At 45.4% G+C, this 27,630-nt stretch overlaps 3 protein-coding genes across 7 annotated transcripts; 1 reads left to right on the forward strand and 2 right to left on the reverse strand.

Moving 5' to 3' along the window:
• Positions 1-475: 475 nt before the first annotated feature.
• On the reverse strand, positions 476-7,544 carry decr1 (2,4-dienoyl CoA reductase 1, mitochondrial). Of its 2 annotated transcripts, none has more exons than XM_031758439.2 (10): positions 7,247-7,544; positions 2,718-2,917; positions 2,194-2,251; positions 2,026-2,112; positions 1,782-1,929; positions 1,510-1,609; positions 1,327-1,399; positions 1,089-1,235; positions 887-949; positions 476-786 (listed from the first exon to the last, which is right to left on the reverse strand). In XM_031758439.2, exons 1-10 carry the CDS (start codon positions 7,304-7,306, stop codon positions 727-729), a joined length of 996 nt encoding a protein of 331 aa, XP_031614299.1. In that variant the 5' UTR covers positions 7,307-7,544; the 3' UTR covers positions 476-726. The 2 variants fall into 2 exon arrangements, with proteins under 2 accessions (XP_031614299.1, XP_031614298.1); XM_031758438.2 differs by having other exon boundaries at positions 7,241-7,386.
• Positions 7,545-7,774: 230 nt separating this feature from the next.
• Positions 7,775-11,215, forward strand: pmvk (phosphomevalonate kinase). Of its 2 annotated transcripts, none has more exons than XM_031758441.2 (5): positions 7,775-8,064; positions 9,939-10,002; positions 10,432-10,588; positions 10,657-10,786; positions 10,863-11,215. In XM_031758441.2, exons 1-5 carry the CDS (start codon positions 7,970-7,972, stop codon positions 10,906-10,908), a joined length of 492 nt encoding a protein of 163 aa, XP_031614301.1. In that variant the 5' UTR covers positions 7,775-7,969; the 3' UTR covers positions 10,909-11,215. The 2 variants fall into 2 exon arrangements, with proteins under 2 accessions (XP_031614301.1, XP_031614300.1); XM_031758440.2 differs by having other exon boundaries at positions 10,432-10,584.
• Positions 11,216-11,706: 491 nt separating this feature from the next.
• On the reverse strand, positions 11,707-27,041 carry LOC116334904 (tropomyosin alpha-3 chain-like). Of its 3 annotated transcripts, none has more exons than XM_031758446.2 (9): positions 26,746-27,041; positions 18,741-18,886; positions 17,241-17,374; positions 16,928-17,045; positions 16,756-16,826; positions 15,570-15,645; positions 15,355-15,417; positions 15,141-15,210; positions 11,707-12,522 (listed from the first exon to the last, which is right to left on the reverse strand). In XM_031758446.2, the coding sequence occupies exons 2-9, from the start codon at positions 18,873-18,875 to the stop codon at positions 12,440-12,442; spliced, it is 750 nt and encodes a 249-aa protein (XP_031614306.1). In that variant the 5' UTR covers positions 18,876-18,886; positions 26,746-27,041; the 3' UTR covers positions 11,707-12,439. The 3 variants fall into 3 exon arrangements, with proteins under 3 accessions (XP_031614306.1, XP_031614305.1, XP_031614307.1); XM_031758445.2 differs by having other exon boundaries at positions 18,741-18,889; XM_031758447.2 differs by lacking the exon at positions 15,570-15,645 and adding an exon at positions 16,388-16,463 and having other exon boundaries at positions 18,741-18,889.
• Positions 27,042-27,630: the final 589 nt, after the last annotated feature.

Genomic DNA, 27,630 nt, shown 5'->3' on the forward strand with positions numbered 1-27,630 from the left:
CTGTTAAGGGCCAGGAGGATTGCCAGGATTTATACATCAGGGAAACCAAACAACCTCTGGCTAAGAGGATGGCACAACAGAAGAGCTACCTCGTCAGGCCAGGACTCTGCAGTCTATTTACACCTACAGGCCAGTGGACACTCTTCAATGATGAGGATGTGCACATCCTGGACAGGGAGGAACGCTGGTTTGAGCGCAGAGTCAAGGAGGCCATTTACGTGAAGCTTTCCTGGTTTACAGTGGAGTTTTGGTCTGTCCTGGTCTTTGTGGTTCCTGCTGACTGCCTCTTGGGGATAATGAAGAGACCCATGACTCTTGATCTCTTTCAGTGCTTCTGTTGGTTTGTTTGAAGCATCAGGACGTCCTGTGCAATTGAAGCGTGTTCTTCTAAACTCTATGAACACGCCATCAGGAAAACTCTAGCGTGAGGAGAAAACCCCTAATACGTGACATCAGTGTAAATTAAACCCAGACCTCAGCAGATTACCTTTTTTATTATCAAACTGTCAAAAGCATTTACACTGAGCCTGTGCAAACAGTCATGTGACAGCCTATCACCAGCTGTAAGCTAACATGTTGGGTATTGAATATCAGCTGATTGATCATTCATTCACTTATCTAAACTCTCCTGTCAGATTTATAATTACGTCGCTGGCAGGGGCCGGAACCACTGCAGAGAGTGATTTGAATGACTGTGGTGGTCCAATGACAAGCGTCACAGTGCTTTCAGGATCCTTTGGTGTTTCTGATCATCACCTCCAGTATCTTCCACTGATCGGGAGTCACCTGAGACACAAAGAGTTGAATAAATGTTAATACAGTGAATAGGTGGAGCCACTGAATATTCAGGTGTGAAATTGGCAGAGGGACACAATGCGACACTTACACTGCGCAGTTCGTTAAACTCTCCTGCGAGTGACACATACTCTCCTCCATCAAACCGAATCACCTGAAAACAAACACGCAGTTCCTGTTACATTCAGCAGGAAGTCCAATCTGACCAATTAGTGGCGCCTCGCAAATGCACCTCATGAACCATCCAACCCTACAACTGTTTGACCTTTGACCCCAGGTCATTTTAAACTCACAGCTCCAGACATCCAGGAGGCATAGTTGCTGCTCACATAAGCTGCCAGGTTTGCGATCTCAGCTGGTGTGCCGAGTCGGCCCGTTGGGATGCGGTCGATTGTGGCCTTCTCGAAGGCTCCAGTCGGGTCCAAACGGCTGAAGGCCCCCTGAAACCCCCCAAACAAGCCAAAAAAACATAAACAACAACAACAAACTGAAGATAACAAACACCAGCCGCTACAGTCACGTGGGTGGCACCTTTGTTCTGATTGGTCCAGGCTGGATGATGTTGAATCTGTGGCCATAGCGCCCCCATTCTGCTGCCAGAGACCTGAGACACAGCAACAAAACTAATAATGCTAACCACAGGTGATGCTGTGATGTTCAAGGTCATCTAACCTTACAGAGTGACCTCCAAAATCAAAATGGAATTTAACCTACTTGTAGAGCGCCTCAACTCCGGCCTTTGCCGAAGCACTCGGGACCACAAAACCAGAGCCAGACTCAGCATATATGGTGGTGATGGCAAGGAAGGATGCTCCTAAACAAACAACAAAAAAACCCAGACAGCAACATACCCGACACACATGATCAGAGCGAGACAGTCAAAGACATCTGAACAGAATCTCGGAGAGAAGTCTCGAATGCCAAAAATGGCAGCACTCTATGCCTAAAGAGCCAATCAACAGCTGGACAGGAAAAGGCTTTTCTACCTTTCTGGTTCTGGATCAGCCTCTTTCCGAGCTCCAAGGTCACAAACGCTGTCCCGTTCAGGACGATGTCGGTGATGGTCTTCCAGGCATTTGGTGACAGACGTTCTGACGGACAGACAAAGTTTCCTGCAGCATTGTTGATTATTACCTGCACCAATCAGGATGGAAGGTTTAGGGTATGGGTCACCCAATGAGGGCCTGAGAGATCCAGAAAGAGGTGTGTGTTTGGTGTGTGTGTGGTTACATCAGGAAGTCCGGTCAGAGCTTCCATCTGATCGACACATTGAGAGACGGCCTGAGGATCTCTGACATCACACTGCACCGCATGCACCTGAAGACAAAGAGACACAGCTTGTTTGGACCAGCACAGACTACACAGAGTCTGGTACTGGATCCAGATTCTGGTTCTGACCTTGTTTCCAGTTTGGCTGCTGATCTCCTCAGCTGTCCGCTGCAGGATGTCCAGCTTCCTGAAGCACAAACCAAGATGGAATCAGGGTTCAAACAGTGCTCGTGGCTCGTTTTGAGTTCTGGTGGCTGCTTGGTTTAAAGAGGAGATGGAGGAAGATCCGAGTGTTGCTCTGATGAAAAAGGCACCGACTCATCTATGAAGTCGGGTTATTGAAGAGGAGAACTCAGAGGCTCTCTAGAGTTCTGGTCACATGTATGAAAACAGGTTTTCCCTGTTATCCAAACTAACTCAGAGGTAAACCTCAGTGTGACGATGATTCTTAATGAGAGAGGAGACACTGAAGCTGGACAGATGAGGAAGAGGAAGATGGCAGATTAAAGTTAACGGTGCGTTTCCGTTTAAATGGACCTCTCTTCACCTTTACCAGCTGGTTCTGCGGGATCTCTGCAAACATTGTGCTCAAATCTACAGTTCCTGAGCTGACGATCAGATTTAAAACAGATTATGGTCATGTGACCCCTGACCTGCTGGCAATGATGCACTGCGCTCCCAGCTGCGACAGGGTGGCAGTCATGGCACGCCCCAGCCCCGTCCCTCCTCCTGTGATTAAGGCCACGTGGTTATTGAAGCTTCCCGAGGGCAGCATGGCGTCTCCAAGGGGCGGAAAGAAGCTGGCCTGCGACCCGAAGCGGAGACCCGCTGACCCGTGGAGCCTCAACTGGAGCTGCAAACACATACGATTAATCACTTCATCGATCCGGTAAAAGGAGCAATTGATTACATTCAGCATCAGTTAGACTCTTTATTGATGGACTTTTCCAATTCGAACCATGAAAATGTACCTGACAGGTGAGTCCTTCTGGTAAAGAAGTGTGTAACTGAGTTGGGGCTTATTGATCTCATTAATCTCCTGACAGGAAGTTCATCTAACCACCACCAATCGCATGCTTATTTACTCTGATGAAACTGTGATCAGTCTCATTTATCGTTTTCTATAAATGAGACTGCGGCTGTTTCATATTATGAAACCTGCTGTAAATCAATCTGAGGCGGACTAACTGTGTTATTTAAAATCCTCTGCAGGTTAGAGCAGGATAAACAGGTTAGTTTGCTGCACTGTGACGGTCTAAAGTAAAGAACACAGTTAGCTTACATCAAGTGTAGCAGAGATTCATATGAATTTTAGCTGATGATGCTTGTATAGTGCAGGGGTAAGCGACCTTTCTGATGATGAGTGCCATCTAAAATTTCCTCAGAAGTCAATGTGCCATATGATTACATTAGCACTAAATTTAATAACGCTCTATATTAACAGTTACACACTATATAGAACAACTTTATAGAATTATATTTGTTGGCAGCTATCAGCGAATAGTTATCAGCTATTTTGAAACAAAAAAAAGGACACTTTTTATCCATAACAGCAAATGAACTGTACAACAGAAAATGCAAATACTATTTATGGTCTCCTCACAACAATGATAAGAAAAATAAACTGGGCCAATATGGTATGTTTGTTAACACAGAGATACACATATTAATGTGATCTGGGCTGTGTGTCGGACAGGGTCGTCTGCAGTACGGGGGCCCCACAGGGAACGGTTCTGGCTCCGTTCCTCTTCACCATCTACACTGCAGACTTCTCCCACAACTCCACCCAGTGCTTCCTGCAGAAGTTCTCTGATGACTCTGCAATAGTCGGCCTCATCACTGATGGGGACGACAAGGAGTACAGAGGACTGACTCAGGACTTTGTGGACTGGTGCCAGCTGAACTACCTCCAGATCAATGCCAGTAAAACCAAGGAGCTGGTGGTAGACTTCCGCAGGCACAAGCATCCTCCACTGCAACCACTGAACATCCAAGGTATGGACATCGAGGCTGTGGACAGCTACAGGTACCTTGGTGTTCATCTGAACAACAAACTGGACTGGACTCATAACTCAGACGCCCTCTACAGGAAAGGGCAGAGCAGGCTGTACCTGCTGCGGAGACTCAGGTCGTTTGGAGTGGAGGGCCCACTCCTGAAGACCTTCTATGACTCTGTGGTGGCCTCAGCCATTTTTATGGTGTGGTCTGCTGGGAGGCAGCATCTCTGCTGGGGACAGGAAGAGACTGAACAGGCTGATCCGAAGGGCCAGCTCTGTTCTGGGAGGCCCTCTGGACCCAGTGGAGGTGGTGAGTGACAGGAGAATGGTGGCTAAGCTGTCATCCCTGATGGACAACATCTCCCACCCCATGCATGAGACTGTGAAGGCACTGAGCAGCTCCTTCAGTGGGAGACTGCGGCACCCACGGTGTGGGACGGAGAGATTTCGCAGGTCTTTCCTCCCCACTGCTGTCAGACTCCACAATAAAGACTTTTGCAGCTGATCAAACACACAAACCCACACATGTGCAATAAGACTGCTATATGTGCAATTCTTCTTCTGACTAAGTTGTGTTTTGTATTTTCCTACTCAGTTGTATATAGTATTTGTATTTCTATTTTATTCTATTGTATATATTATTCTATTCTATTTTATTCTATTGTACATAGTATTTTATTTTATTTTATTGCATTCCAGTGTTTTCTAATTTCTGCTACATAACTTTGCACTTTTGCTGTAACAAAACAAATTTCCCACCTGTGGGACTAATAAAGGCCATCTTATCTTATCTTATCTTATCTTATCTCTGGTCTCCCACTCAGAGACACAGGTCTCCGAGTGTCCAGCATTCTCACGGCTACCTGAGGACACTCTTCCTGTGAGAGAAAATCTGCTCACACGGATATGTAGAACCAAATACTGTCAGTAATGCCTCTGCAATGTTCTGAAGACAGTTAAACTTGTCAGGTAGTGATGTCCAGCAGGTGAAAATGCAAGCTCCATAAACACGCACAGCTATGGATTCCAGCTGCATTCGTAGTTCTGCAAACTTTGACCCCCACAGAGTCGAGGTTTTCAGTTCAATCAGCTGCATTTCGATGTCCTCTGTGTCCAGCCAGTTAATGCGAGACAAATCCAGCTGCTCATTAAACCTTTCTGGTTTGATCAGAAAAGAAAACATTGGTCCATACACCTGAAAGTCCCGAAAACGCATTGTGAATTCTGTCTCGAGTCTACGGATGTATCCGTATATTTCCACGGTGCTGATGCTGTGCTGAGCAGAAAGCTCCCTGAAGAATTGGAAGTGTCGGAATGTGGAAATTTGAACATCGCTGGAAAAAACTGCCAGCTAGCAACGTCCCTCTCACTGGTAGGCTAAGTTATTTTTAGCCAGTTACAAGTTGAATCTGGTAGTTGGGGTTGTTAGCTAAGATACCATCATTAAGAAGAGGCACAACTAATGTGTGTATGCGAGCTAATTTGCGATGTGCACCGCTGGCCCGGCCATTTATTTTTTAATGCACCTTCTCAGATTAATACACTGCGTGTCGTGCCATCAGTTAACCCTTCGCGTGCCAGCTGTGGCACGGGTGCCCAGGGTTGCCGACCGCTGGTATAGTGTCTAACATAAAGACGCCATTTTCATTTTCATTTCATTTTAATTTTTTGTTTCACACATGGTTCAGCACTATTTCATTTCCTTCACACAAGCCCTCATTCCACTGCACCCATGGGTGAAAAGGAGCAGGAAGAAAAACAAATTCTTATTAGCCCCTGCCCCCTATCTGAATTCCAATTAATCTTACAAGTGGGCGCACTCTAATATTTATCTATATTTAACAATGCAAAACAAAACAAAAAATGAATATAATCAACAATATACAATACTACTAATATAAAATACCACAGAAATACTACTCTTGCACAGGTTTTCAGCCAACAGGCCCTTAGACAGGCAGCCAAAATCATCAATGACCCCTCTCACATTCTCCTCCCTACATTTCTATGGCTCCCCTCTGGGCGACGCCTCCGCTGCATTTCCTGCAGGACTGAGAGGAGGAGAGCCACCTTTATCACCAAAGCCACTCTGCTTTTTAACTCCTGCTGATAAGACCATTTCCCACACCCATAAACATAAATTACTCTACACTCTTTTTATACTGCCGACACTTTATTCACTATTCACTCACTTTAATTTTAAAACTGTGTATATAATGTATATTCTGTGTATTTATTATCTCACTCTTACTGCTTGTTTATGCCCTGTCCTTATCTTCAACGTCATGCTGCTCTGTTGTATCTTAATTGCCCCTTGGGGATAAATAAAGTCTTTCTGATTCTGATTCTACTAGATGGCACAGAAGAAGTGTTCCTTCCACATTTAGCCCAGATTACTTTCGTGTTCTTCATATTGAGTTATTGTTTTAAGCATGTAACACATTTTAAAACAGTGTATATTTGTACAACTCTTAAGATTATCATGAAGAGAATTCCATATTCTTATACCTCTAACTGTCGGACACATTTGCCTTTGTGTGGTCCTAGCAAACTGATCTTTAAAATAAAATTTCCTTCTACTGTCCCCACTTCCTGAACACAATACAAATAAACTTTGTAACTTAAGAGGTAATGTATTATTTTTTGCCTTTAACATGATTAATGTTTGTAATTTCACTAAATCTTTTAATTTTAACAATTTCGATTTTATAAACAGATTATTTGTATGTTCTCTATATTTAACATTATGAACCATTCGTACCACTTTCTTCTGTAACAAGTATAACGGTTTTATATTACTCGCATATGTATTCCCCCACACTTCAGCACAGTAACTGAGATAGGGGAAAATTAGTGAGAAATATAAAATACGCATTGCCTTATAACCTAATACATCTCTGACATATACAGTGTACTGTCACTGTAGAGGATGAAATCAGCCAGGACAGCTCAGGAAACATCTGCTCACATCTGGCTGAATTCATGGGAACTTCTAATCAACCACTCAGCTGTCTGTGCGCACGCGCCTCAGGTGGACATGGGATAACTGGGCGAGAGGTCAGCACTCTAAAAAAGTTATTTACTCTATCATCACTCAAACAATCCGCTTTCTGACGTCACAGACGCCCGAGCGAGGGCATCAACAAAGTGCTGCATAACTGAAGTTTTTTTCCCCTCACGCGCACAGCGGAGCTCCTTACGACCGCCGCCAGCCTCCCTGCTCTCCCCAGGACACGCGCCGCCATCTTCGTCGGTTCACGAAGGCGTCATGACGGGTCGTACTAAGTAAAGCAGGAGCGGCGGGAACGTCGAAACGGAAAAGCTCCCATAAAGTCCGGTTAATGCTGAGGAATCACTCGGGACTGACCTGGATTAGAATTTGTTCCATTTTTGAGTTAAAGGTTGTATTAGATTTGGTCATTGATCGCTTGGTTTTATTTTTTTAAATATAAAGTTTCTAGTTTTTAGCTAAAATCACCTCGTATCTGTTTTTTTAAATTTTAATTTTCAATCAAAGTTTGTTTTTATTTTTTGCCTCGCTCTTTCTTTATTTACGTTAGCAGTGACGAAACAGAGACACCCCCTCCTCCCTACACAGTGGTTCAGTCCACATCTGACGATGATCACGTGTTACCGTAATATCGCTATTGCGCGCGCAAACGGAGCTCCGTTTTGTCCACAAACAGCTTGACGTGACGCAGATCGATGGCCGGTCGGTTTGGTATTGATAATTGATCTGATGAAGCTTCGGTGACTGATGACCTGCGCTCTGGGAGGACATTGCTTTTGTTCGTTCCTGTCTGCTGGGCCAGTTACGGTTCCGGTCCGTCATGGTCCGACCGGAAATCTGAACTGATAAACAGAAGCTGATCGATGCGCGCGGAGCTGAATGAGAGGATTGATCAGCAATGGAGGACCGGGTCTCCGAGCCCAGCCTGGTTCTGGTCTTCAGCGGGAAGCGGAAGTCCGGAAAAGATTACGTGACGGAGCTGATCCAGAAGAGGTAAACACACCTGGAATAATTCGTAATTTATGGAAAATTCAGCAAAAGAAACACAATTTTCACAGCAGATTTCGGACCCAGTTTCAGCTCCATTACAGCTAAAACCAGAAAACAACAAACTGCACTAAGATAACCCACCGCCATCATCATCATCATCATTATATCACGATCTAGTTTTTAAATCCGCCTTTCTTAATGTTAACCTTGTACCTGTGCAGTTGTAAATATTTGTGTTTCTGAGTGTTTGTTGTTTAAAACACAAACACCAGGGGCCTGTTCTTCGTACCTCGCTAAGTAAGTTAGCCGGATTTGAATGTTGACGATTTCGCGTGATCTTGGATCGTTCGGTTCTCCGAAGCTCATCTGGGACTTGCTGTCATAGCAACAGATCCGTAAGAGTAAGCCTGCTCGGGAGCAGGTTTACTTTATGTAAACAGGATTAGATCGCGGCCACTCAGGTATGTCCGCTGCAGTTATACGAAAGCAACAGCGATATTTCTCCACTGTTTTACCATAAATAAATATTATCAATGTAACTAAAGATAATGTATTTGATTCTTTTATTGATTGCATACAGATACATACAGGTCATTTCCGAAAAAAAGGGAAATGTACTATTAACCATTCTATTACATGTAGTAGATCATGTCAGATGTAATTCATATTTTAGAGTAGTAATAGTAAATTCCTACGTGCAATCAAGATGAGAGACCACGGCTATAAAAGCGAAGGTGGATTTGGGAAGTCTGTCGCAGCCATGTCCTGTCCGTTTGTACGCGAGCAAGGAAGGTGCAAGATTGATAAGGAGAGTTTACAGAATTTAGCGTATATTGCGGGATAGACAGGATCCTTTAGCTCAGCGCGACGGTGTGTGCTCAGAGAGATATCGATTCTCCCGTGAGGGTATTATTTACTTTCTTCCTCCCCCTTTCTCTCTCTCTCTCTCTCTCTCTCTCTCTCTCTCTCTCTCTCTCTCTCTCTATATATATATACTTACTGTACTGTATATACTTACTCCCGACTTACTGTGCATGCTTCAGTCACTCCTTGCATGGGAACAGGTAAAAGTGATGGAGTGTTATTCAAACTACACATAAAAACCCACAATGTCAATAAATGTCACAGTACAAAAGGGGTGTGACGAGGGGTGCAGGACCACCACCTGTCTTTATTTGCTCTGCCCTTTTCTTGGTTGCTGTTATAAACAAACAGATTATTCCAGGGTCTCTTGTCATAGACTAAAAGCAATATAAGTGATAAATATTACCATTCTGTAGCATATTCTTATATTTCACTTTACTTTTTCCCATGTTCTAGTGGGTCCTGTTGTGGCTCTAATGTGAAAGAGGATATGATGTAATATAATATAATGTGGTATAATATAATATCACATGATATAATGTAATATCACGGATCACTTACGAGTTTAATTTGTCAGCAACTTTCTGCCAGCCGTCTCTCCTTGCTTTTGCAGCCTTTGCAGTGTTCCCCTGCGTTTTAATTAAACTCTGAAACTCCTGATATCCCTCAATAAAGAGTTCTTGCTCTGCTGCCGTGAGAGATACTGCGCGCGCTCCTTCGACATCTTCGCCGACCAATCACAGGGTTGCCGATCAATGTTTCTACTATCGATGCGTAGCCCCTTTTAAGCCACCCAGTGATCTCAGATTACTTCATCCAGCTATACTAATCGTCAACAACAGGTGCGTTCGGAGAACCGGATTAGCGAGCTCAAAGTTAGCGCGATGATTTGATCTTGGATGTGTCATTTGATCTTGGATGTAGTAAGCGAGGTACGAAGAACAGGCCCCTGGAGCACTTGGACACCTGTCCATGTTTGTTTACCTCACTGCACTGACCTTGACTTGTTGCAGGTTGGGCTCTGACGTCTGCTGCATCCTGCGCCTGTCTGGACCCCTAAAGGAGCAGTATGCTCAGGTGAGACTCACCTGCTCCAGATGCACCTTCACACAAATGTCTGCACTTTACCTGGAGGTCATGAGTTCAGATCCCCGGCCAACTGGTTCTCCTGAATTAAGGTGGGTGACTGTCCAGGTGTCCAGGTCTCGGAGCTCCTTCAGGTGAGCTCAGGCTGATGACGATTGAGGATGTGCCAGTGTGGCAGCAGGTTTGATCTCCAGAAGGTTCCTGGGAACCACCTCATGGACCACATCCTCCAGCAGCAGCTTATATTCGTACTCAGACATGTGTGAGGTGACCTCGCACAGGTGAAATAGCGCATTCAGGGTCACACCTCATCATACCTGCCAGTCTGCTTCTGTACCTGAAGCTGATAAATCACAGCCAGACACTATACCAAGAAGGCTGGTTCTGGTTCTAGTCCTCACCCTGGTTCTCGTTCTGCAGGAACATGGTCTGGACCTGGACCAGCTGATGGGTCCTGGACCTTATAAGGAGCAGTATCGGGCTGACATGATTCGCTGGGGAGAATCTCGCCGCCGCCAGGACCCTGGCCTCTTCTGTCGTCTGGCGAGCAGAGGAGCTCACCAACCAGTGTGGGTAGGTGAGTGCGGATCATGTTGCTGTGATGTAATCCTTCAGACTGCTGAGCTGTGCTCTGTGATTGGTCAGGTGGTGAGCGATGCGCGGCGGCTCTCAGACCTGCAGTGGTTCCAGGCAGAGTTTCCTCAACAGACTCAAAGTGTCAGAGTTCAAAGTTCAGAAAACACCAGGTCACAGAGGGGGTGGAGCTTCACTGCAGGTGAGACTGACTCCTCCCACTAACCGTTTCTCTCACCTTTTTCCATCTCACCCGTCTGCCCATCTCGGTCTCTCAGGTGTCGACGATGCGGAGTCGGAGTGCGGTCTGGACAGCGGAGTTGAATTTGATTGGAATGTAATTAATGAGGCCGACGCCCCCTCGTTGGACGAGCAACTGCGTCCAATCTTGCAGCTCGCTGAGGAAGCAGCTTCATCATCATCAGTAAATCGAAACTGATCATCAATGACTGATCAGGTGGTCCCGCCCACAGAACTAACGGGTTGACTGAACCTGCAGCTCAGGTGTTTCAGAGCAGCTGCTGCAGGTGGTCTGGCATCTTTTTAAAGAAAGGAGGACGGCGTGCTTTCAGCAGCATGAACCACAAAACTTTATTGTTCAGCTGATCAATAAAGTTTTATTTAACACCTGTCCAGGCCCTGTGTTTTTGTTTTTTAGAAGTTTGTGGTCCCCCCCTAGCTGTTGCTGGTGTACAAGCGCCCTCTGCTGGTCTGAGCAGGTTAAATCAATGATTTCAATGAGAAAGATGACAGCCGAGGCTTCGTTCCAAACTCTGCAGCTCTTGCTTTAGTACTGCAGTCCAGCAAATGTTGAATGAACATGGCTCTGCAGCTGGAAGACAACACTGGTGTAGTAAAAGGAGCCATTTCACCGGCTCTCACCTGTTCTCAGCACATGCCTGTTCCACAAGCCTGAAAGTTTACCCAAAGTTTGCACTTTGAGTCACCAGAATGTCACCAGGTTTTCAGACTCCGAGCCTAAAACTGACCTGGTGTCAGTTTTAAACTCTCCTGCGGACGTCTGCTCGAGTTGTACGTGTACTTTTACTGCAGTACAACTTCACAGCTGCCTCACCGTTTCAGAAGAAAATGAGTCGATCAATCAATAACCCACAGACTCTGTTTGGGTCTACATACGGTGTTTTTATTTTATAAAATCCTGTTTCACTTTCATGATTTATTACAATGAACTGTGACATCATCAGTGATGACAGCACCTGCCTCCAGGTAATCGCTTTTCTTAACTTTGATTCTGTCCTAAGGTCAAAGAAAAAAGGAGACATGTCTGGCTTGTGATTGGCCCCATGGTTCACCATATTTGGCAGTTGAATGCCTCTGTGATTGGTCACTCCAGTAAACCACACCCCAGAAGACAAAAACAATAATTCATTGGCTAACAGAAGATTGGCTTTAATCAATCAGTCATCAATATTTATTGTGGCAAAGTGAACTAAAGCAGGAACGACAAACCGTTAAGACAAACACGCCGTTAGTCATTAGTTAATGAGGGGCGGGGCTGTTAGTCACTCATTACTCCCGTAGACAAAAACATGAGCGGGGTGGAGACAAAGCAAATTGTGCAGAAAAACTTCAAAGTAGGAATGTGAGAAAAGAGGGGGAGGAGCCAAAGGTGAGGGGAGGACCCAGATTGGAGAGGAAATATCTCCCACGCTCCTCCCACCGCTGTCATAGCATGATCAGAGGAGGAACGCCCTCTAGTTTTTGACCTCCAGCAAGCAGAGGTAAAGGGGAGGGGCCAGTGAGAAAGGGGAAGGAGCCAGAGGAAGAAAGGGAAGAGGAATATTTTGGCCACAGAGTTCCTGACATCCACGTCAGGTGAGGCGGAGCCAGAGATTCAGCAGGAGTTGAGCTCCTCCATGGTCTGGTTCAGGGTCGCCTGGAGCTCCAGGTTTGCATTCTTGGCGGAAGTCAGAGCGTCTGCAACACAGAGAGCAGGGGCCAACCAGTGAATGACCAATCACATCAATCACAGGCTGGTCTGAGGTCTTACAGTTTTACTTTGTGACCTCAGCTATCAGCTGATAGTGTAGTGGTAAGACTATACGGCAGGGGTCGGTAACCTTTCTGATGATGAATGCCATCTAAAATTTCCTCAGAAGTCAATGTGCCATATGATTACATTAGCACTAAATTTAATAACGCTCTATATTAACAGTTACACACTATATAGAACAACTTTATAGAATTATATTTGTTGGCAGCTGTCAGCAAATAGTTATCAGCTATTTTGAAACAAAAAAAAAAAAAAAAGGACACTTTTTATCCATAACAGCAAATGAACTGTACAACAGAAAATGCAAATACTATTTATGGTCTCCTCACAACAATGATAAGAAAAATAAACTGGGCCAATATGGCATGTTTGTTAACACAGAGATACACATATTAATGTGATCTCTGGTCTCCCACTCAGAGACACAGGTCTCCGAGTGTCCAGCATTCTCACGGCTACCTGAGGACACTCTTCCTGTGAGAGAAAATCTGCTCACACGGATATGTAGAACCAAATACTGTCAGTAATGCCTCTGCAATGTTCTGAAGACAGTTAAACTTGTCAGGTAGTGATGTCCAGCAGGTGAAAATGCAGCTCCATGAACACACACAGCTGTGGATTCCAGCTGCATTCGTAGTTCTGCAAACTTTGACCCCCACAGAGTCGAGGTTTTCAGTTCAATCAGCTGCATTTCGATGTCCTCTGTGTCCAGCCAGTTAATGCGAGACAAATCCAGCTGCTCATTAAACCTTTCTGGTTTGATCAGAAAAGAAAACATTGGTCCATACACCTGAAAGTCCCGAAAACGCATTGGGAATTCTGTCTCAAGTCTACGGATGTATCCGTGTATTTCCGTGGTGCTGATGCTGCGCTGAGCGGAAAGCTCCTGAAGCTTTTGAAGTGTTGGAATGTGGAAATTTCAACGGCCGGCCCACACGGTATTATAGGAAAAAGCCATAAAGCCTTTGAATGAAAACAAACGCTGTTGTGACAGTGATGTACACTGTCTTGTTGGTATATGTATGATTTCTATGCATTTTACATCAGATAAAAACTTTGATTGTAAGACTCAGATAATTATTTGTTAAAAGCGAGACATTTTAAATGAGAATAAGAAAGAAAAGTATTTCTCTGTCCCCCCCTTTCCCTGTTAACGCCCTACCTGGCCCCCTGGCAAAACTTTGCTAGATCCGCCCCTGCACAGTTACCAGCTGTCAGCTACTTAGAAAAGGATCCTGCTGTTATTTGTCTCTCAGAAACAGTTCATAACTTCCCTTCAACTCATTCATGTCACCTAAAAGGTAAACCTGTTTCTCCATCATTGTTCAGCTCTGATGATTCAGTAAGGACATCTCCTGGTTTCATCTTCATGTTTCCCTCTCACCACATATCCAAACCGATATCATGACCAGCAGCTTTTACAGCTGTGGCTCCAGCAAACATCAGCTGATACTAGAAATTAATATTAAATAAATTCTAACAACAGCTGACCAAGCTTAAACGTGCTGCTGCTGTTTAGCGCGACATCCGCTGGTTTCCTCTTTCTGGCCCAAAGTGGGCGATAAACAAACAAGAGAGAAAAGCCGATCAGCTGATCATTGATCAGTTTCATGATTGAAGTAGCAACAGGAGGGGGAGAGAATGAGAGAAGAAGAGGCAGCTGTGCAGGGTAAAGACACAGAAAAACTCCAGCTTTGTCTTTTTTCATTCTAGCTGAAGTCCGGGACAAACCGTGCATCTTTTCAGCTCAATACGAAACCCGTAATATTTTCTCTGAATGCGGGACGATTCCATTTTTTACGGGACGGTTGGCAACTCTACTAACTAACCTTATGAATAAAATAAAGTTCACTATCAGTAACATCACAGCACCCACCCAGCTGTATAGAAACTCCGTCATGCTAGCTAGCACGCAGTACGAGTTATTGTAACTGACTGTAAAAAGTCAGCACAGTGAAAATAAACTCCACCTAAACTTGGTTTATATCTGACCCAGATAGACTGCAGGTCATAACTTCTTACCTGAAGTTCAGTTCACCTGACACTCGGACCGGCGGCCGCCTTGGATCTCTCCTCCTCCTGCCTCTCCTTCCCTCATCCACCTGCTGGCCTCTGTGGGAGCTCCACCATAGCCACCACCAAACAACTGGCTTATTTTTACACACCGGCCAGCATCTGGCCAATCCACCACCTTTTATTGTTTATACTATTACAAAAAAAAAAAAAAAAAAAAAATCACCGGCCCATAAAAACCAAACATCACCATGAGCATATCGGTCAAATGCCCAGTATGCCCGATGGCCAGTCCAGCTATGGTCATGCCATCAGTTAACCCTTCGCGTGCCAGCTGTGGCACGCGTGCCCAGGGTTGCAAGTTCGATTACCACCATGTATCCAGTAAGGGTCCTGACTAGAAAACCATGCTAAAACCTGGAATGGCGCGGCTAAGTCTGCAGGCTGTCCGCAGCTCGGACGCATGTTGTACTGTGTATGTAACAAATAACACTTGTCATCTGTGATGAATATTGATCGTGAGCCTCACCTTCCAGACCATCGATGGTTTTCTCCAGTTTGGCCACTGAGCGCTCGGCAAACTCAGCTCTGGTCTCAGCCTGAAACACAGGAAGTCGAATGACAAAAGGGAAGTACACACGGGGGAGAATGTGAAATGCAGCTGACAGCTTTTATTGTGAAAAGAAGGAACAAATCGAGTTTCTGGAACAGGTCATGACGTCACAGGTGAACATGACACTCACCTCCTTCAGTCTGTTGCGCAGGCTCTTGATCTCCTCCTCATATCTGTCCTCCTTCTGAGAGTACTGACACACAGAGACAGCAGCCAATCAGAAAGCAGGTACACACAGGTGAGCACACAGGTGTGAGGATGAACCGTTTCTGGCTCCAGAGACTGCACCGGCTCCGTTCCCCGGCAGCTTTACCTGAGCCATGAAGCCCCACCCCCTCCTCCTACCTTATCGGCTTGGGCCTCCAGAGACTTTGCACTTGTAAACACAGTTTTCAGCTCCTCCTCCAACACCCGGGTCTTGCTGCAGGTCAAAGGTCACATCAGAGGACACAGTGTGTCAGACAGGCATGTGGGCAGGTAGGCTCAGGTGGTGTCAGGTATCAACTACCTTCCGACTAAAGCAGTACGCACTCAGCAGCACCTGGAAATGTTATGAGCCTGACCCAACTGTCCATTCAGTCCCCATCTTTAATTTTCCCGCCTCAGGACTTAGACGAAGCAGCACACCTGCACAGGTGCTGCTCTGAGAGACTGCCAGGTACGGAACTGATGATGTATTCTGTCGCCAGGCAGACAGGTGCAGGTGCAAGGTGGAACACCATAAATGTGATCCTGGAGGCTCCGCCCCCTCGTTTTCAGGTCATGTGACAGCTCATGAGGATGGCAACAAAGCCACTGATTTACATTCCTACCTCACCTGCAGCTTGACACCCTGTTACCAAGATGGCTGCCGAGTGTCGAGAACTGCTTCTAGAAGGATTTTAATCAACCTGACACCACCTGAGCGTTCTACGAGTGTGTGATCAGGTGTGCGTGTGTGTGTGTGTGTGTGTGTGTGAGTGATCAAGTGTGTGTGTGCGCGCGCCCGCGCACTGTCAGGTGTCATTGAGCCTGCAGGTAGATTCATGCAGAGCAGCAAGAGGAGGAGGGTGAGGAGGAGGAGCTGAAGCAGCAGGTAAAGGTCAGAGATCAAGGAGGCAGTGGGAGGTCAGGAGGAGGAGCTTCACTCGGACAGCAGGTCCAGGTCACGTGACCCTCAGTACCTTATCCTCGGACGCCTGCAGACTCTTCAGCGAGTGATCGAAGCTCCTCAGCTGCTCCTCCAACCTCCGAACCTTACTGTGAGACAGGTGGAGACAGGTAGCAGGGCATGCAGACAGTTGTCGTGGAAACAGAGAGGGAGAAAGGCGGAGCTGTTACAGAAGCAGTGTGGCATCACACAGAGTCATCAATGTGATGTCACAGTTACCAAGTGCATCAAAGCAGCTTCATGCTGTTACAGAGGCAGGTAAGTCCACTTCATTAGGAACACCTACTCGCTCGAAACTCACCTGTGTGGTCACTGAGGTGTTCCTAATAAAGTGGCTTTGAAAGTTGCGTGCGTGTGTGTGTGCGTGTGTGTGTGTTGAACCTCTCGGCCTGCTCTGCTCGTTCTTCAGCTCGCTCCAGCTCTCCTTCCACCATCACCAGTTTACGAGCCACCTGTCAATCAAACAGCACACTGCATTCCTGTGTACAACACCACTATGTACTACTACTACTATGTGGTAATGCCGCTAGCAGAGTGTGCAGTACTGCAGTACCTCCTCATACTTGCGGTCTGCCTCCTCAGCGATGGTTTTGGCCTCCCTCAGCTGCACCTCCAGCAGCTCCATCTTCTCCTCGTCCTTCAGGGCTCTGTTCTCGATCACCTTCATCCCCCTGATTGTGGACAGAGTCATGTGATCACATTTAACCTTTGACCTTCTCATCACTGCTGCTGTGTAAAAAGGCTACAAACAAGCCCTACAAATCCTGCAGTGCTTCTCTAAAGTCATAGTACCGCCACAGTATTACTGTTTATTATTACAAGCTGTAGTACTTTGCAGTATTTGTAGAGTACAAGCGCCCTCTGACCTCTCGCTCTCGTCGGCCACCTTCTCAACCTCGTCCAGCTTGTGCAGCGCGGCAGCAAGTCTCTCCTGAGTGCGGTCCAGGTTCTCCTCGCTGAGCTGCAGACGCCGACCCAGAGACGTGACCTCGGCCTCCGCCTGCGGGGAGACGCGGACACGGGTCAGCTGACACATCGACCTCTAACCCCCCAGGGCGCAAACATCCTGTCATTCCCCGATCCTGTTCCTTCCTTTCACAATAAAAGTCCTTTTCACACACAGGTGCGCACATGAAATACTTAAAGCTAAAAATGTGTTTTTGACTAGTTATTGTATTAATAATGTAACAACAACAAGCTTGCTCTGGTTCAGCAGCACAAACAGGAAATGACATAGGACTCATCTGTTTCATAAATAATGTTTCTGATTTCATGATCCACAAACGTGCCTAAAAAACAAAAACAAAGCTTATCTGTAGTTTGTCTAGGTACTCTTAAAATATGAGAAACTGTCATAAAATAAAATAAACGACTTTAACTCTGCTTAAAGTCGAGTTCAGCAGCAGAACGCACAAGCCGACTGCAGCCATTTTAACCCAGCACCTTTAATCTGGAGGTAACAGGAAGTGAAACGGCTCAGGCTTCCTGTACGCATCAGGTCACACAGCTAAGTGTGTGTTATCAGCAGCTTCATGCTGCCGTTTATCAGCGTGTCACGCCCTGATACACACACACACACACGCTCACACAGTGTACTGCAGTACTCAGAGTACACACTCCGCTGACAGGAAGGGTACTGGATATTTACTGTAACAGGTAGCAATGAGGCTATGCATGCTGTGTGGGGGGAACCACATGTGAGCCACCTCCAGGTGTGCGTGAGCCAACGCACCTCCTATCAATCATAGTCATTTTCACAACACTTTAATAATCGGAGGAAATGATGTCGCTGCAGCACAGCAACAGTGAGAGAAATAACAGGATATCTAAACGTTTACAAACATAAGAGCTCAGTTATAAACATCCAGAATATTACAGAGGTGAAATATATCTGTGTTTAAAGAAGCAGCAGGAACGTGTTCATCGAGCTTCATCACTTCCTGTTCACGCTGGCTGCCGGGTTAACGCAGTCTCCTCCAGCGACATCAAACAAACGATCAGCATGTTATCACGGACAGCTTAAACAGCCAATCAGAGTGAAAACAGCTGGAACTACACAGCTCGCCTGATCTTTACGCCCTGCTTCAAACACGCCGAGTTCACTCTAAACTTCAGACTGTAGACCAAACAGAGCCAGCCGCATCAGGCACACTTCCTGTTTTGTGACTGAGGTCTGATTGCGAGTAATGGCATCACTCCTGTCTGACGGCAGGTAAATGCAGTGCCACTTAAACCCACAATGACAAACGCACAGCAGTACAGGACTTTGGGAGTGCAGCTTCATGCCACCTGACAGGAAACAGCTGTGAAATACATAATGTCATCGCCTGTGACTTAAGGACATCGTTCGGGTGTGCATGCCGTACCTCCTCCCGGCTCCTTTTCTCCTTCTCCACCTCCCTCTGCAGTCGCTCTGCCCGCTCCTCAGCCTCCTCGGCCTGCTCCTGCAGGACTTTGATCTTCTTCTTCACCGCCTCAATGCTGTTCATGCCGCCACTCATCTTTTCTTCTTCTACTGCACAGAAAAAGTTTATTACACACTTTTCACAGTAAAACAGTCAGAGCGCCACACACGCGTGCGCGCGCACACACACACACACACACACACACACACACACACACACCTAGTCTGAAATAAACTATCAGCAGGAAGTCTGTTTAAACAATGTTTTGAAAGAGTGAAATAATCACAGCTGTGGTCAGAGGGAGGCCATCTGTCACTGAGCTGGGGAGGGAACACAGCGAGCCGCGGTGTGAAACATAACGTGGAGCCTTTCAGAGCTCTGTGTGTAAATACATGAATCCTAAAACAGGAGCGAGGGGAGCTCCCTTCTATAACCTGTTAACGGTCCGGATTTGCCCATGCCGGTAAACACGACTTTACAATAACGTAAACACAAACGCAGACCAAATGTCTCATTTTAGAAATGATCCTGAAAAGAAAAACAAGAATAAGGCAGAATTTACACATCAGTCGAAGCTCAAAGAAAAATCAAACATTGAAGCAAGAATTCAAACGCTGAGCTCGACAGCTGGAAAGAAAGAATCAAGAACCTGAGCGATTTCAGGAAGAGCTCGGTGTTACTGGCCTTTAAAACACGTGTCGCAGAGCCAATCACTAACCTGGGTTAGAGTATCGAGCTGCTGAGGTTCAGTGACATATACAGCTTCATGTCATCAGTAAAGAAAATAGAAGAGATCTCATTAAAAGACAGAATGATGCTGGAAAAAAATAACGACTGAGATCTCGATACAAGCGTGGAAATTAGCCTTCTCCGAGAGGTGGATTGACTCTGCCTTAGTGACAGGGTGAGGAGTTCAGGAGGGGTTCAGAGTCGAGCCGCTGCTCCTCCACACAGAAAGGAGACGACTGAATCTGTCGCCTCCTGAGTAAGGTGCTCCGACCGGGCCTGTCCTACCAGGAGGAAGCCCCAGATCTATCGGCTGGCCTGGGAACAGCTCAGTGTTTCCACAGGTAAGCTGGAGGAGGTGGTGAGAGGGAGGTCTGGGCCTCCCTGCTGCTGCTGCCCCCGCCAGCTGACTCCAGATCAGTGTAAGAAACGGCTGGATGATTTATGGTTTTGTTGTTTTGGATGTTAACTTTAATTGAAGTGGTTGACATTGACAGGGGTGCACATAAGTCAGGGGTGTCCAAACTCCGGCCCACGGGCCAACTGCGGCCAGCGGTCCATTTTTAATTGGCCCGCAAGTAATTTTATAAATAGAATAGAAAATGGCCCGCACTTCAACTTTTGCTTGAGTGTGTTGCACTTCTTAGTTTTAACACCAGGGGGAGCTGCTGTTGATCAAGGCAGTTGCTCTACCAAAAAGGACAATCACAGAAGAAATTTACCCCAAGTTACCAAACATGGCAGAACCAAAGAAGCAAAAGGTAGAGAGTGAGTGCAGAAAATTTCAGACACGGTGGGAGAGTGAATATTTCTTCAAAGAATTAAAGGGGACGTGTGTCTGTTTGATCTGCACTGAAACTGTGGCAGTTATGAAAGAGTATAATGTACGACGTCATTATGAAACCAAACATCAGGCCTATGCATCCTACACTGGTGCTGAGCGAGAGCAGAAATTAAAGCAAAGGGTAGCTCTCCTGCGGGGTCAGCAACAGTATTTTTTTCGTGCTCAAAAGGTCCAGGAAAAGGCTACAATAGCAGCTATGAGGTCGCCCAACTCATCGCAAGACATGGCAAGCCTTTTTCAGATGGAGACCTCATAAAACACGGCCTCGTTAAAGTCACCGAAATAATGTGCCCGGAAAAAGTGCAGGACTTCAACAACGTCAGCATGTCCAGAAATACAGTTGTGCGACGCAGTTGTGCGACGCACTGAAGACTGTCAGCCAACATATGACTGCAACTGTCTGATAAAGCTGTGCTTTTGATTTTTACTCCATGCGATCCGAGCACCGATGCCACAGACACCGCACAGCTGCTAATTTTTTTTGCGGGGCGTGCGAGAGCACGAGCGCTTTAGGTGAGTAAAGAATATATTCCACAGTACCTGTGTGTTAATAAGCATGCATGTGCAGGTACACATGCTTCAAATATCAATAATGCGCATCAATTCTGTCACTACCCTGCTTTTGCGCACCACTTTCTTATATGCGTTTTTCTTGTTAACACACAGAGTACACACCGCTGTGCACAGCGCACGCACAGTCAGCTGATCTCATCTGATGCAGATCTGCTCCTTCATCAAGTGACATTTGTCCGGATTTTTGGCACGAGTGGCGTACGATCAGCACCGCGGCTGGATGGCCCGATTTACATACCCAGCGCAGCTGATACTCACCAGAATAATTTACTAAAATTATATGGACTCATGTTATTAAGTCCAGTTCAGTCTGTTAATGTTGATAACCATTTCAAACGAACGTTAATAGGTGTGTTGCTAAGCCTAAGAACTTAAATAACAAGCTTGAAATGTACCCGTCCCATTTTCCCCTTTATTGTTTTTTCTCTGTGCTGTAAATCTTCTGTCCAAGAAGAAATCTGCTGCTGTTCTGAGAATGAGCTACCAAAGCTTTTTCTGAATAAATCAATAAAGATCCATTTATGGAAAGCTGTGATGAAGGCAGTTTTGTCTTTAATTATATTCAACAATATAACATATTTGACCACTTTTAAGTGATTTTTTAACTTTAATACACTAAAGTTAAGGTTATATATCTAATTTCTAGTAAGTGGCCCAGCCCCTCCTATATTTGTATGTATGTGGCCCTCAGTGAAAAAAGTTTGGACACCCCTGACATAAGTGGTCCACAGGTGCGCATGCGCTTCAAAATAAAAGACGCGCACCAGATAAGAAGTTGCAACGCGTGTTTGCGTACATATAAAAGGCACTGTTTTTGTCCGCTAGAGTGGGATTTTCAAGGCATATTCTGCACCGCATCTCTGTGCGTTCATCATTTGTTTGAAGCCAGCTCACCTCCTGCAACCACTTTTCCGAGAATACGCGCTTCTTTTGCGGTTCGGACTCCTTCTGACATTTCTTTGGAGGTGGAGGAACACCAAAGTAATTGCTTAATGGAGCTTGCTTCTTCAACATCTTTAAGAGTTCTAAACAAATGTCTGTCCTCCTCCAGAAAATCTTATGTACGCAAACGCGCATTGCAACTTCTTATCTGGTGCGTGTCTTTTATTTTGAAAGCGCATGTGCACCTGTGGACCACTTATGTGCACCCCTGGTCATTGACTTTCATTCCTAATGCATGCCACAATGCGCCACACTTTTCAGTCACAGTTGTAGGTTTTTGGATTTTCATTTGGCAAATTTTAATAACACTTGAAACTCTTTTATATCACATTTAACATGAGTTTAAGCGCTTTCTTCTCTGTCGCCGGTCTGGAGTCTAACATGCAGTGTTCATAATGCATGCTGCGTGGTGCTGCACAGTTAAGCAGCATGATTCACTGTTGAGAGACTGATGGGTTTAAATGCCTTTGTTAAATGAGTTTTGGACATGAAATGCATCTCAAATACAACTTGAAATCTAAGCGCTTCTTAGTTTTAGACTACTCAGTTCAATTTTTCCCTTATTTAGTTGGCTAAGAAATGCTAGGCATACACTGTGCGATTTTTGGCCCATTTTGAGCCGATTTTTCAGTCGTGCGACTGTTTTGAGGATCGGCCCGAGTTTCGCCTTAATCGTGTGTCGTGCATCATGCAGTATACATGGGGTAACGAGAAGCGTTTACCACCTCACGACCAGCTCCTGATCATCAATCACTTGGTCGTAAGTAAATCAAACCTGTTTGACATCCTGTCAGCCGTCGCGAGGGTGTCACCACAGCCTCTCACACTGCGCACGCGCGAACACAGAAATGAAAGTGAAAAGACGGAGCAGCACGGCAGTGCAGCGTGTGATCTGGACACAAGCGATGGAAGCACAACTTGTAGAACTTTGGCAAGCTCATCAGAGCCTTTTCAATGTGGTCTCACAAAATTATGATCACAACAACCGTGAAAATAGTTGGATGGACATTGCTGCTCCATCACAGCTGCCTGGTGAATGTTTTTCAGCAAAGTTGATGGTGGTGGTGTGTCTGTGTGAGTGAAAGACAGAGAGTGAGAACGAGAGACAGATTTTGTGTTATAACCTTCATGTTATGGATGCTAAGTGTGAGCACTCAGGGTAGATAATGTAGATAATGTAATATTATGTCTTGATGCATTCTCAATCATCCAGGAAAGTAAATCTCCAAAAGTTGATTCTGTTCACCTGGACGTAGCGTTTTGTGGGAGAAACGTTTCGTCACTCATCCAAGTGACTTCTTCAGTCTCAGCTGACTGCAGGTTTCCCCAATCTTATAAACAGTACATTTGCATAATGACTGAAACCAGCCCACTGAAGGAACAATGGGCTGGGAGGTCAGTTCCTTAATCTAAATTATGCAAATTCTCATGACCATTGATCAACAACCACTGATCAATGGCCATGAGTACCATTCACAGAGTTGGGGAATGGCTGCAATCACAGCATTGTAAGATGGTGACAGATGTACCCTTAGGCCCCCTCCTCCATTCAGAGATGGTCTTTCCCTTTTCACGTAAATGGCCTCCTTGACTCGGCGCTCAAACCAGCGTTCCTCCCTGTCCAGGATGTGTACATCCTCACCCTTGAAAGAGTGTCCACTGGCCTGTAGGTGTAAATAGACTGCAGAGTCCTGGCCTGACGAGGTAGCTCTTCTATGTTGTGCCATCCTGTTAGCCAGAGGTTGTTTGGTTTCCCCGATGTATAAATCGGGGGCTGGTTCAGTGGGCTGGTTTCAGTCATTATGCAAATGTACTGTTTATAAGATTGGGGAAACCTGCAGTCAGCTGAGACTGAAGAAGTCACTTGGATGAGTGACGAAACGTTTCTCCCACAAAACGCTACGTCCAGGTGAACAGAATCAACTTTTGGAGAATGTATTATATACAGCTACTTTCAGTACCATTGATATTCATTTAGACTTGGATGCTACAACTGGCAGCCTCCTCTCCAACTTTCCTTTCATATCAAAAATCCTTGAAAGAGTAGTTGTCAAACAGCTAACAGATCATCTGCAGAGGAATGGCTTATTTGAAGAGTTTCAGTCAGGTTTCAGAGCTCATCACAGCACAGAAACAGCTTTAGTGAAGGTTACAAATGATCTTCTTATGGCCTCTGACAGTGGACTCATCTCTGTGCTTGTCCTGCTAGACCTCAGTGCAGCGTTCGATACTGTTGACCATAATATCCTATTAGAGCGATTAGAGCACGCTGTAGGTATTACAGGTACTGCGCTGCAGTGGTTTGTATCATATCTATCTAATAGACTCCAATTTGTACATGTAAATGGAGAGTCCTCTTCACACGTGTGAGATTATTATACTGTCTTATGCCGCCTTATACTTCTTATTAAAGATTGTGAAATCATTACACTGTTTTATGATGCATTACACTGCTGAGTTATAAGAAATGCTGTTTGTGTAGAATCATGGCCTTCCTTTTCTGATCACAAAGAGAACAGAACGTACCGTGGAGTTTTTCTGCCCCATCTCATCAAGAGGAGATAAAACAGGAAGCCAAGGCCGTCACGTAGGCGTTGTAAGATATTGAGGGTTTAGGCTTTATGGCCCTGAAGGGAGGGGGAACAAGCTATAAGAGTCTGTAACTGTTAGACACTTCGAGATGTTGCCAGACACCCTCCTGTGCACATCTCCCGTCCGGATGTTTTTAATGCTCAAAGTGTTGTATGGAATATGGAATAAAGAGATTGTTGATTGAGCATTTATACACAGAGTGTTGTTCTTCCTTCAGCCAAAGATGAAAGAATTGGGGTATTTAACACACACTGAGGTTAATTATGGAGTTCCACAGGGTTCAGTGCTAGGACCAATTCTGTTTACATTATACATGCTTCCCTTAGGCAGCATCATTAGAAGACATAGCATACATTTTCACTGCTATGCAGATGACACGCAGCTCTATCTGTCCATGAAGCCAGGTAACACACACCAATTAGTTACTTCTTACTAACTGCAGGAATGTCTTAAAGACAAAGACCTGGATGGCCGCTAACTTTCTGCTTCTTATTTCAGATCAAACTGAGGTTATTGTACTCGGCCCTGAAAATCTTAGAAATATGGTATCTAAGCAGATTCTTACTCTGGATGGCATTACCTTGGCCTCCAGTAACGCTGTGAGGAACCTTGGAGTCATTTTTGACCAGGACATGTCCTTCAATGCACATATTAAACAAATATGTAAAACTGGTTTCTTCCATTTGTGCAACGTCTCTAAAATTAGAAATATCCTGTCTCAGAGTGACGCTGAAAAACTCGTTCATGCATTTATTACTTCCAGGCTGGACTACTGTAATTCATTATTATCAGGAAGTCCTAAAAACTTTCAGTTAATCCAAAATAGATGTATCCTTTATATATTTATAAATGCACCATGGGGGGCTTAGGGTGAAACAGCATTTCGGTACACTGTATACTGTGTATACTACTGTATTGACAATAAAGCTCTTGAATCTTAAATGCTGCATCAAGAGTACTGACAGGGACTAGAAAGAGAGCATACTTGAGCCTGGTTCTGTTGGAGGTTTCTTCCTGTTAAAAGGGAGTTTTTCCTTCCCACCATCACCAAAGCCCTAACTCATATAATTGTTTGGGCCTTCTCGGTTTTCCTCGCATTATTGAAGGGCCTTTACTTTACCATATATGGCACCTTGAGGCAACTGTTGTTGTGATTTGGCGCTATATAAATAAAACTGAGTTGCATTAAACCAACATGTGTATTTTTGAGCGACCAAGCCGTACACAGAGCAGTGATCAGGCAGTTCTCGAATGTGTAAGAAACATTGGTATTATGCTGTGTTGCTAGTGATAGTAGAATGGCTCTAACTCATGAAGAACCAAAACAAAAACCTGCTTTTCCTGGAACGCGTCAACTCCGAAGTGACGTGACTGTCGAGTTCTGACATCCAATGGTAACATGGATGGAACATAGCATAACATCTTAGCTCTGACAGAAGGCGGCGTGGTTATTTCTGCTGTCAGATCACAGTGGCGTCCTGCAGCCCACAGAGTAACATGGGTTTGGCACTCGTGAGACGAACAAAGAGGGCAGAGCAATCTCTGTTTTAGATCATCTCCATAGAATGGCGTCCTCTGAGAGGATCCGATATTTGGATTGGGTGTCAGCAACGAGTCGATCTCGGGGAATTTTCCTCGCAGTCAGCTGACACAAGTCCGCTGAGATGGGTACGCCGCTGTTCCACCCGAGCACCAGTGGCTCCTTCTTGTGTCGCAACAGCCTCTTGATTCCCAACACCGCTAAGCTGAAGGCTGTAGGAACGACTGCTACACTTGAGCGCAGCTCACAGATTCTTAGAGTACTCTGATTATTCCTAATAATCTGATTTCCCAACACTGCTGGGCCTGAGCAATGACCCATCCTCTGAGTGTGATTAATGAACAGGGTCATCACCCATATTTTTGACCACTGATTAATCTGATCCATTCGGAGGGGTAGGTCAGAGTTGAAGCTTTGATCTGAAGAGGCACGTTCAGGGGGCGGTTCTGGTTCTCTCCCCCTATGATTGACTTTTTTAATAAAGTTGGTCTGAATAAAACTCAAACTTTAGTCCCTCCCTGTGCCCGCGCACCTCTCACGTGCTCAGGTCTTTTATCTATACCTCATTGATTATTACCGACTTTATCGGAAGCACGTTTTTCACACCTGACTTCCTCTTGTGTACGCCACTGTTTGTTCCGTGTTAGCACGTTAGCGCCGGAAGCTAGCTGCGGACACCGCCCTGTTAGCGGCTAGTTCGTTAGCTCAGCTTAGGTGTGCTCCGCTTTACCCGTGTGTCACCGACTTACCTGTCCGAATCCTTGGAAGGAATCACACCTGTAGCTCGCGCCCTTCTTCCGCTGCACTCACTTCCCGGTCAGCTAACTGTTAGCTGTTGGCGGCTAATGCCTCACTCTCCGTGAAGTTTGTCGAACTGTGAATCGCGCTCCGTCTCAGCCTCCGCGAACTCGAGTCTCGTGTCGGTCCTCGTGCTCCCGGTTCGGGTGGTGGTCTCGATTTCTGGTCTAGGGTTCTGGTCGCGCTGAGTCTGGATTCCGGTTCCAGCCAACTCCCAACTCAGGAGACTCCGCCCTCTTCCGGGTTAAATCCGCTCCACAGGAAGTGATGCTGTACTATGTCCTCTTCAAAGTAAAAGTCCGAAAGAAGAAGCTGCCGAGTATCAAACTTTAAAATCAGACTCCTGAGCTCTGTGAACACCTCCCTGACAGCACACATTAACCTTCTCTATGAAAACTAAAGAAAGTGTATTAATTATCTGTCCAAACATGACTGTTTTAAATGAATTAAAACTTACTTTTGCAGAAAAATCCAACGTAAACAATCAGACTTTAAAAAGTGTCCGTGAGGATTTTGATTCCTCTCACACAAACTGCAGATTTGCTTCAGTTTTACCGGTCTTAGTGACTTTACTGAATGGACTCTTTGATGTCTGGCTCTGTTCTGTTTATTTTTTTTCCTGAATAAGTTGTTTTTGAAACTGTTTAGCTGTTAATCCTGTCTCATTGTGACTGAATATTAAATCTTAAAATGCATAATGACAGATTTTTTTTTTTTAACAAACCAAACCAGAAATCTTCTCCAGCTTGTTCTTCTAATGTGTTATTGCAATTCGGCTCTAATTAAATCAATTAAATTAACAGCAGCAGCCACCTCGAGGTGGGAAAAAAGTGTAG

This window comes from Oreochromis aureus, linkage group 11 (assembly GCF_013358895.1).
Source record: "Oreochromis aureus strain Israel breed Guangdong linkage group 11, ZZ_aureus, whole genome shotgun sequence".
In the NCBI taxonomy this organism is placed as follows: domain Eukaryota; kingdom Metazoa; phylum Chordata; class Actinopteri; order Cichliformes; family Cichlidae; genus Oreochromis; species Oreochromis aureus.